This window comes from Primulina eburnea, chromosome 4 (assembly GCF_022965805.1).
Source record: "Primulina eburnea isolate SZY01 chromosome 4, ASM2296580v1, whole genome shotgun sequence".
Taxonomy (NCBI): domain Eukaryota; kingdom Viridiplantae; phylum Streptophyta; class Magnoliopsida; order Lamiales; family Gesneriaceae; genus Primulina; species Primulina eburnea.
Genome location: NC_133104.1, coordinates 36,086,708 through 36,096,497, shown reverse-complemented (window position 1 = coordinate 36,096,497; position 9,790 = coordinate 36,086,708). Strand labels below are relative to the sequence as shown.

The 9,790-nt window shown below is 36.9% G+C and overlaps 1 protein-coding gene across 3 annotated transcripts; it reads left to right on the top strand.

Moving 5' to 3' along the window:
* The first annotated feature begins 235 nt into the window (after positions 1-235).
* LOC140831030 (PH, RCC1 and FYVE domains-containing protein 1-like) lies at positions 236-8,926 on the top strand. 3 transcript variants are annotated; one of them, XM_073194715.1, is made up of 10 exons: positions 236-684; positions 1,627-1,713; positions 2,473-2,562; positions 3,127-3,207; positions 3,326-3,520; positions 3,652-5,790; positions 6,633-6,779; positions 7,590-7,969; positions 8,387-8,537; positions 8,630-8,926. In XM_073194715.1, the coding sequence occupies exons 1-9, from the start codon at positions 628-630 to the stop codon at positions 8,517-8,519; spliced, it is 3,309 nt and encodes a 1,102-aa protein (XP_073050816.1). In that variant the 5' UTR covers positions 236-627; the 3' UTR covers positions 8,520-8,537; positions 8,630-8,926. The 3 variants fall into 3 exon arrangements, with proteins under 3 accessions (XP_073050816.1, XP_073050817.1, XP_073050815.1); XM_073194716.1 differs by having other exon boundaries at positions 3,655-5,790; positions 8,387-8,926; XM_073194714.1 differs by having other exon boundaries at positions 8,387-8,926.
* The last annotated feature ends 864 nt before the right edge of the window (positions 8,927-9,790 follow it).

The window sequence follows — 9,790 nt, the reverse complement described above, 5'->3', positions numbered from 1 at the left end:
TTTTTATTAGACGATTTCATAAGTTAATTTTGTAACATGTCTCCAACTCAACCTGATTCTTGAAAAATTATTGATTTTTAAGTATGAATCTGATTCTATTATTGATAAAACTCGATTCATGAGACTGTATCATAATGATATATATATATATATATTAGATTAGATTAGAAATTTAAAAATTTATTGTTTAGAAGATAATTAAATTTAATAAAGAAGAAACGTGCTATTGGTCTCTTCCTTTCTTTTTTTCTACCACTCCACTCCGTCTCCCTCACATGCACATCTTCACACATGTGCTGTTATAATCATCAATCAGAATCCATTGAGAATCATAACGTCCACCTGCGCCGTTCGAGCTATCGCAGCAGCCCATTTTGCCAGTCTTCCACTTCGTTTTCGATGGCTACTTCGTTGAATAGGTAGTTGATTTTCCTTTCGAGCTGTACGGTTGCATTCGGTGTAATTCCGATCCTACATGTGGAATTGGAAGTAAAAGGAGAGGATAAACGGAGCAAGTCCTGGGCAAGTGTGAATGATTGGATGGATTGGGGTGGTTTGTGTTTTAGGTTTTGTTTGGGAAATTTGGAGCTGGGTTTCTGAATTCTGATATCTGAGAACAACGATAGGATGAGCAACTCTGATGTCAGCAGAGTCGGTGGGCCAGTGGAGAGAGACATCGAGCAGGTGAGATTTCTTTAATTTAATGAGTGTGGAGTTGGTACGTTTGAGCTACTGTCAGTTGAATCGTGTAATCTTTTGTTCAGCAGATCTACTGTGCCTTTTGTTCTGTTTTTTTTTGCTGATTTGACTTGTTGGTGATCAATCGTATTTATGACTTCCTTTTTTGTTGAAATTTTTAATTGCGCCGGTGTTGCATTTGTGATGTTTGCCGCAAGGAGTCTGAAATTTTTTATCTTATGATGTGGATTTGTGAATGTATTTGGAGAAGTTCCACGGTGACATGCCTGGTATTTGGAAGTTTTGCAAATGTGTTTGCCCATTGAACATTTTTTTGCTTCAGAAGTTAATTTCATGCATATAAGATCTTTGTGAATGAATCACGAGATAAGATATGGGAAAGAGATTTGAGACGTGTATTGCAGAAATGGGAATTTAAGAAACATTACAACAGTTTGACTATGTCTCTAAATTCATTCTTCTGCATTCCTGTGTACATACAATGAGTAGTCTGCGGCTTCAACATTCCATCTCTCATTCTATTTTCGATTATTATTCTGGCATTGTTATCAGTTGTATCAAACCAAACTGTGATTTAAGATGTTGCTTCAACTTAAAAAACAATCTATCTTGTAACAAGTGTAACAGCTTAATTCTTTTAAATCTAGCATTTTAAGTTGTAATGATTTATTTCTGTGAATATTTCTGTTTATTTGTGAACATTTATGCAAAATTCTCATTTTCTTTACCAATTTTAGGCAGATTTTCTTTTAGATTGTTAACATCAGTAATTCAGTATTGGTACTTCGCTATCTTTCTTTTTGTAGGTTGTGGCAATACTTGATCATTATGTTCTTATGCAAAGTATGCTGACCGTGCTTAACATTTATTTTTAGATCTAGACAAGTATCTATAAAATAAGAAGGCTATTGGCTGATCCTTTTACAGGCCATTACCGCACTTAAGAAAGGTGCATACTTACTCAAGTATGGAAGAAGAGGAAAGCCCAAGTTTTGTCCATTCCGGCTGGCTAATGTAAGGTTCAGTGAAGTTTCTTGATGTGGTGCATTTGTGGTTCCATATGTTACAATTTTGTTTATAAATTGAGCCTGGGATGAAGTCTCATCCACTCCTAAGTCTCCGACGCATAAATTTTATGTAAAACTTCTTGTTTGTAATTACCATGCTTGTTGTGATCTGAGTTCCAAAACTGGTTTTCACTATAATTAATGCATGCAATAGGCTTGTATAACATGAATACTCACTCTCCTAATCAAATGATAGTTTAATATTAATTTACCAACGTTTCATGATTGTCTGGAATTCAAAGTTTATTTCCATGATGTCATAATTATGAAGGTTGTTTTCTGTTTCCAAATTATTGCCCACTTTGTATATATTCTGAGTCCTCAAATAAATTTATGAGAATCATTTTGTCTATGTAGTTACGGGCTAATCTAGATAGCATGGAATGAGGCTTGATTATGTCTAGTTGAATGATAGTCTGGGCAGCAGTCTGTCTCCTTGGCTCCAATTATCTTTTGTGAAGTGTTCTTTTGGTTTCGCTGCTAGAAGATGCTACGCTAATATACGTTTTACCTATCTCTGGGAAAGCTTATTGTTGCATTTTGATGCAATTCATGAACCTGAAGGAATTTTTTTTAAAATACAAAGGTTTTTCCATTCACTGGTTGATTCCCATTTTTCAAGTCATAATATATCAGTTTGTGTTTCTTCACTCGATGCAAATGCCTGACAAGAAGCTGAAAGATCTCTTGACTGACTTGATTTCAGGATGAATCTGTTCTGATATGGTTCTCAGGTAAAGAGGAGAAACACCTTAAACTTGGCCATGTGTCCAGAATTATATCTGGTCAGAGAACTGTGAGTTTCCATATCTTCGTTGACGTTTATCATTGTTATGCTATACAGTGATAAATCTCCAAATTTTGGTTTAAGTGTGGATTGGATGAAAGGTCGAGAGCTAGGTCATGATTGGTGGATATTACCAATTACAGCTTGTATACAAGCTTTAAACATGTCATTGCATGATTTATAATGTCAAGAAAGATATCAGAAGTTACTATCTTTCCAAAAAAAATAAAAGATTTTTTAGAATAGTTGCACCAGAATTTTTTAGAGGTTATAACTTTTCATTGAATTGCTCGAGTTATTAAGCTAGAACAATCATTGCTTTTATCCTCTCTGTGATGGGCTGTTGTTAATAACGTGTCCTGGTTAAAAGGTCTCAAACATGATTTGATGGATTTGATGTTTAACTGAGGTGCCATATTACTGAATGGAGGTTTTTTTTTTTTTTTTTTTGTAAATAGGAACTTATCTCACAAGACTATTATATGTTTGCTTCAATTTCTGACATTTTTCTGGTGAGTTTTGAATTCTCATTTTGGTACCCTGATTATTTATTGCTTTAACTTTATATTCCAGCCAATTTTTCAAAGGCACCCACGACCTGAAAAGGAGTATCAGTCCTTTTCTCTTATATACAACGACAGATCGCTAGATTTGGTAAGAGTCCCATTTCTTTCCTCAAAGTTCTTTTTGAGTCAATTGTCTGCTGTCTTTTGATTCTTGTCAAATGGCATTCCATTATAAATTATGGTGTTTTATGCTCTTAATTTGGTAGATATGCAAGGACAAGGAAGAAGCAGAGGCATGGTTTAGTGGACTCAAGGCATTGATTTCACGTGGTCATCAGCGTAAGTGGAAATCTGAATCAAGGAATGATGGAGTTTCATCAGGAGCTAATAGCCCCAGAACATACACACGAAGAAGTTCTCCGCTACATTCTCCATTTGGAAGTGGCGATAGCTTGCAGAAGGTGGAGTGAATTTTTATTTAATCTGCTTCACAATAATGGCATATCTTTCTTCTTTTAGATGTTGAAAAGACATCTACTCAAGATAGCTTTTTTCCATTGGAAATGTTGAAATAATTCACTAGTCAATTCAGCAGGATGGACCTGATCAACTTCGCCTGCATAGTCCATGTGAAAGCCCTCCTAAATATGGTGGTCCGGATAAGACATTTTCAGATGTGATTTTATATGCTGGGCCTCCCAAGGGTTTCTTCCCCCCAGAATCTGCCAGTGCTTCTCTCCATTCACAGTCAACTGGTAACTCAGAAGGTTTACATGGTCACGTGAAAGGAATCGGGGTTGATGCCTTCAGAGTAAGTCTTTCTAGTGCTGTAAGTTCATCAAGTCAGGGTTCTGGTCATGATGATGGTGATACCTTGGGGGATGTTTTCTTTTGGGGGGAAGGCGCTGGTGATGGTGTTATCGGTGGTGGACCACACAGAGTGGGAAGTTGTCTTAGTGCTAAAATGGACTCTATGTTGCCCAAGGCATTGGAATCTGCTGTCGTATTGGATGTTCAGAATGTTGCTTGTGGTGGACGACATGCTGTCCTAGTGACTAAACAAGGAGAAATATTCTCTTGGGGGGAGGAATTGGGTGGTAGACTTGGTCATGGTGTAGATTCAGATGTCTTGCATCCAAAGCTAATTGATACCCTGAGCAACACAAACATTGAACTTGTTGCATGTGGGGAAAATCATTCTTGTGCTGTCACACTTTCTGGTGATTTGTACACTTGGGGTGATGGTCGTTTTGGAATTCTGGGGCATGGGAATGAAGTGAGTCATTGGTTACCTAAAAGGGTTAATGGACCACTGGAGGGAATACATGTTTCTTTTGTCTCATGTGGGCCATGGCATACTGCCGTTGTGACCTCTGCTGGGCAGTTGTTTACTTTTGGCGATGGAACTTTTGGGGTTCTTGGTCACGGAAATCGTCTAAGTGTTTCAAAGCCTAGAGAAGTGGAATCCTTAAAAGGTCTCCGTACTGTACGAGCAGCTTGCGGTGTTTGGCATACTTCTGCAGTTGTTGAAGTTATGGTTGAGAACTCAAACTCAAGTAGTTGTTCTTCAGGCAAACTTTTTACATGGGGAGATGGGGACAAAGGTCGACTTGGACATGGAATCAAGGAAGCAAGACTTGTTCCAACCTGTGTTACTGCTCTAGTTGAACCGAACTTTTGCCAGGTTGCTTGTGGACACAGCTTGACAGTTGCTCTTACAACCTCTGGCCATGTATACACCATGGGAAGTCCTGTTTATGGGCAGCTTGGCCGCCCTCAAGCTGATGGGAAGCTCCCAGCACGTGTTGAAGGAAAACTTTTGAAGAGTCATGTGGAGGAGATAGCTTGTGGTGCCTATCATGTGGCCGTGTTGACTTCGAGAACTGAAGTTTATTCATGGGGGAAGGGAGCAAATGGGAGATTGGGCCATGGGGATACTGATGACAAAAATTCTCCAACCTTGGTGGACTCTCTGAAAGACAAACAGGTAAAAAGTATTTCTTGTGGAACTAATTTCACCACAGCCATCTGCCTACACAAATGGGTCTCAGGGATTGATCAGTCCATGTGCTCTGGATGCCGTTTACCATTTAATTTCAAAAGAAAACGCCATAATTGTTACAATTGTGGACTCGTGTTTTGTCATTCATGCAGCAGCAAAAAGTCGCAGAGGGCTTCTATGGCACCAAATCCTAACAAAGCATGCCGAGTTTGTGATAATTGTTTCAACAAATTGAAAAAAGCTCTTGAAACTGACTCATCGACTCACTCATCAGTTAGTAGGAGAGCGAATATGAATCAGGGGATGAATGATATTGCAGAAAAAAATGAGAAGTTGGACACAATATCCCGTCCCTATCTATCTAGATTCTCTTCAATAGAATCCTTGAAACAAGAGGAGAGCCGCTCTTCCAAAAGAAACAAAAAACCAGAATTCAGTAGCAGCCGTGTATCACCTATCCCAAATGGAAGCTCCCAGTGGGGGGCACTTAATATCTCCAAGTCTTTCAACCCAGTATTTGGCTCATCAAAGAAGTTTTTCTCAGTTTCTGTTCCTGGATCAAGAATTGTTTCTCGAGCAACATCGCCAATTTCAAGAAGGCTAAGCCCCCCTCGTTCTACCACACCAACTCCCACTTTAGGAGGACTTGCGTCTCCTAAGATTGTGTTGAATGACACAAAAAGGATGAATGATAGCCTTGGTGAAGAAGTTCTTAAATTAAGATCGCAGGTACTACAAGTTTCTTCTTATAATTCACTTGGGCGGTTTTATACATTTTTTTGTGCTCTTATGCTATTTTGATGCTTGCCGATGCATTGGAAGAGTGGAAATGCTTTTGAAATTATAAGAAATGGTCTTACAAGGCCTGCCATACTGGATGTGATGATGCTGAAGGGAGAACTAATCCGCATAGATGGGTATTTACACAATATATGACATTTCTTTTTCTTGGGGTAGTGAATATGGGAGATGGGGAGCAATAATATTTATATATTGTAAGTAGTTTAGTAAGTTGAACTTAATTTCTTTCAATTATCCACTCCGCATGTGTGGAAATAAGAGGAATGGTTACAGTTTGTGTTGTTGCATTCCATCCGTAATGGAGACTGATGAAAAAAGCTTCATCCACATTTTAGTGAGGATGTGATCTGACGTGGCATTACAACTATTTAAGTTTTATGTTCATGGAGATAATGATCTATATAATTCATGGTGCATACGAGAATCCAACCTAACTCCTTTTGGTGCTGCAAATAAAATAGTGAAGCATAAGATGTGGTTATTGTGTTCCAGGAAAATAGACTAGGGGTATACCGTATGCCATACATTTTCTGGTCACCCTGATTTTTCATTGATTTTCTCCTTCCATGTTTGAACGGTGGAAGGTTGTTTCAGGAATTCTCATGTCAAAATAGACTACCGAAGTTGGTATCTTTGTTTTGTACAGGATAAGTCTTTACAATGATTTGCATGACAATCCATCTGTGATTATTGGATGCATTCCTGACACGCTATGTATTACCAGATTAGATGATACTGAAGTTTTAAATATTGACCCCCTTTCTCTTCAGGTGGCAAGTCTTTCCAGCAAGGCTCAATTTCAGGAGGTAGAGCTTGAAAGAACAACTAAACAGCTGAAGGAGGCAATAGCAATTGCAGGAGAAGAGGCTGTCAAATGCAAAGCCGCAAAAGAAGTGATAAAATCACTAACTGCGCAAGTAAGATGCACACTTTCTGGTCATCAATTGATGGTTTGTAAGTTGTGGATTCGTTTGAATGTATTGATGAACTAAAGACATTCACCATCGTAAATATCTTTAGTAATGCAGACGCTATACCATTACAGTGAAGTTATGTTCAAACCAGATTGCTCTCTTTTGATTTTAGGTTCCAAATCATGCCATCAATATATGGAGTGTCTGCTTCATGGTTATCTGCAATAGTAGACACCCATAGATGATGTTGCTAATACTTGTAATATTATCGAGGAGTTAGAGATTCTTGTCGAACTGCTTCTCGTTGATTGCAACTACATTTATTCTTGCTGTGGGCAGTGTCCCTTTGAAAAATGTCCTTGCAAAAACTGTCGGGTGCCTCATATGTTGTTCCATTTGGTGTATAAAGTTAAGCAAACTGATAAGTCCGCTTTCTAAAAGCGATTTTGAGTAATGATCAACATTAGAGCAATATTGACACCTGACGGAGCTTTCCCATAGTCATTCACCCAGACTGACTCTTTAAACTTAACTTTGTCTATAACTATTGGGTTAGAACTTGTAGAATGAGGGCCATACAAATTATATTCAGCATCAAAATACCTGTGTCTAGAAAATTACCCGTCAAGGAATTCATTGCTAATCTAGAACTTAGATAATAAATGCAAAATTGCTGGAAGATGGCGGACATAAGAATTTCTAAATTTTCTATGCAGTTCTTGATCATATTGGAAGAATGGTGCAAGACACCTATCTGTGTTGAATACTTTTTTGGTTGCTTTACTTGCTAACGATCTATTTTATCATCTGTAGCTGAAAGAAATGGCTGAAAGGCTTCCTCTTGGCTCTGCTAGAAACACCAAATCTCCGACTTTCGCTTCTCTTAGCTCTCCTTTAACAGTTGATGTTTCAAATGTGTACGTTGATCAGTTCAATTGTCAAATAAACGGCCAGGCACAGGAGTCTAATGAGTCAAACAACCTGCTTTCTAATTGGTCCAGCACTGCCAGTAATTGCAGTTTGGGTACCATCAGACAAAATCATACAGAAGCAATGACAAGAAATGGAAACAAAGCAAAAGAAAGTGATACTCATAATGAGAATGAATGGGTTGAGCAAGACGAGCCAGGTGTATATATAACTCTTACCTCTCTACCTGGAGGGCGTAAAGATCTGAAGCGAGTCCGTTTCAGGTATGTCGCGTAGTGCTTTGCCCTCTTTCTTTTTTTCCCTTTCTTGAATATGGTTAGATGTAAACAAAGATGGAACATCTGTATTTGCATATTCTCTCAACTTAGCATGCATTTCTCCGGAGGACCCTAGCTTTAGGCCCAAAGCTTACAGCAAATACTGGTTGGTTTATATGAATTCCTAAATAAAATCAATAATCATATATTAGTTTACGTATATTAGTAACTAATGACACTATTATATAAATTTCTATTTAGTTTACATTAGTTCCTATCTGAAATACTGAGAAATCCCATATCTAGTTGCTAATCTACATCCATTACCACCAGCAAAAATCAAGTTTTGGCTGCAGAAATTATTATACTGCTACAATTAGTAAGTAAGTGAAAGTGAACATGTTTAGATGTGGTTGAATGCAGTCGGAAGCGATTTAGCGAGAAGCAAGCAGAACAATGGTGGGCTGAGAACCGGGCTAGAGTATATGGACTGTATAATGTACGGGTGGTTGACAAATCAAGCATCGGCGTTGGAAGTGAAGACTTGGCACATTGACTGACATGCAGACCTCTAGTATGTACATCTAAATTTTTTCTTTCATTTTCACCAAATACACGTCTTCTTCAGTCACAGGAACTGTCCCATCTGATCAAATATATGTTCAGCATTCGTCTTCCAGGGTAGGAAGCCAGGATTGCTATAAGAATACTAAGTAGAGGTTTTATCGTGGGATTTTCTGATCTTTCATTCACTCCCCCGCCCACAACCACCATTTTTTAACCCCTGTTGCCGTCGTTAGTAGGATTAACGTTGTATTTTTTCTGTAAATGCCCCTTGTGTGTTGGGGGCATGAGTTGAGGATAAGAAATGTAAATTCTTGCTAATATACTGGCGCTCTGATAAAGTGAGCAGCTTCCATGTAAATTTCATAACCAAATGCGTATTGAGTTTTCTGCTTTTCATTTTTAATTTTCCCACTGCTTGATCAGTAGTTTATTTGGTTAATTTTGTGTGCAGAATTACCTTTTTATGGGTGCCCATGTGAAAACCATAAACAACACAAAGACCCGTGAAAAGTAAAATGATTATATTCAACCCCGTGTTCTTAAAATTTAAGCAAAAAACTTCTCTTTTTTGTTTGCATATACATATGCTTGGTGAACAAATATTTCGTTCTTTTTACGGGTTTTATCAAAAAAAAAAATAATGTAAAACGTCTGGGAGCTTATGAATGGAAAAAAAAACATAATTTCTCAATGACATGCTACTTAAAAAAAATAATGTATTTGTTTCATGAGATATTATCATTAGGGTAGTAGGAACATTCATTGATTTAATATATATTATATAATAACGAAGATACTGATGATAATAATAAAATAATAATAATTTGTATTAATAATCATAATAATATTGATATAATATTACAATAAATAATTAATTTTTTAAGAAAGTAACTACAACTAATAATAATAATAATATCAATAAACAATAAAAATAAAATAAAGGGTCATTGAATAGGTTGACTCTGTGGAATCCCAAAATTGCTAAAACCTCTCATTAAAAAAAATGACCTATTAGCTCTATATGTTTTCGAATTTTTGAGTGCACACACATACGTGTTTTTAGAAATATATGTGCTCAAAATTTGAAAAAACCTAAAGTTAATATATCATTTTTTTATGAGGGGTTTCAATAATCTCAAGATTTTACAGGAGTAGTATATACAATTTACTCAAAAATAAATATAATTAGTAATAGAAATTATCAAATAAATCAATTATATAATTAGAAATATACTAAAATACAACTAAAAAATAAGTTAA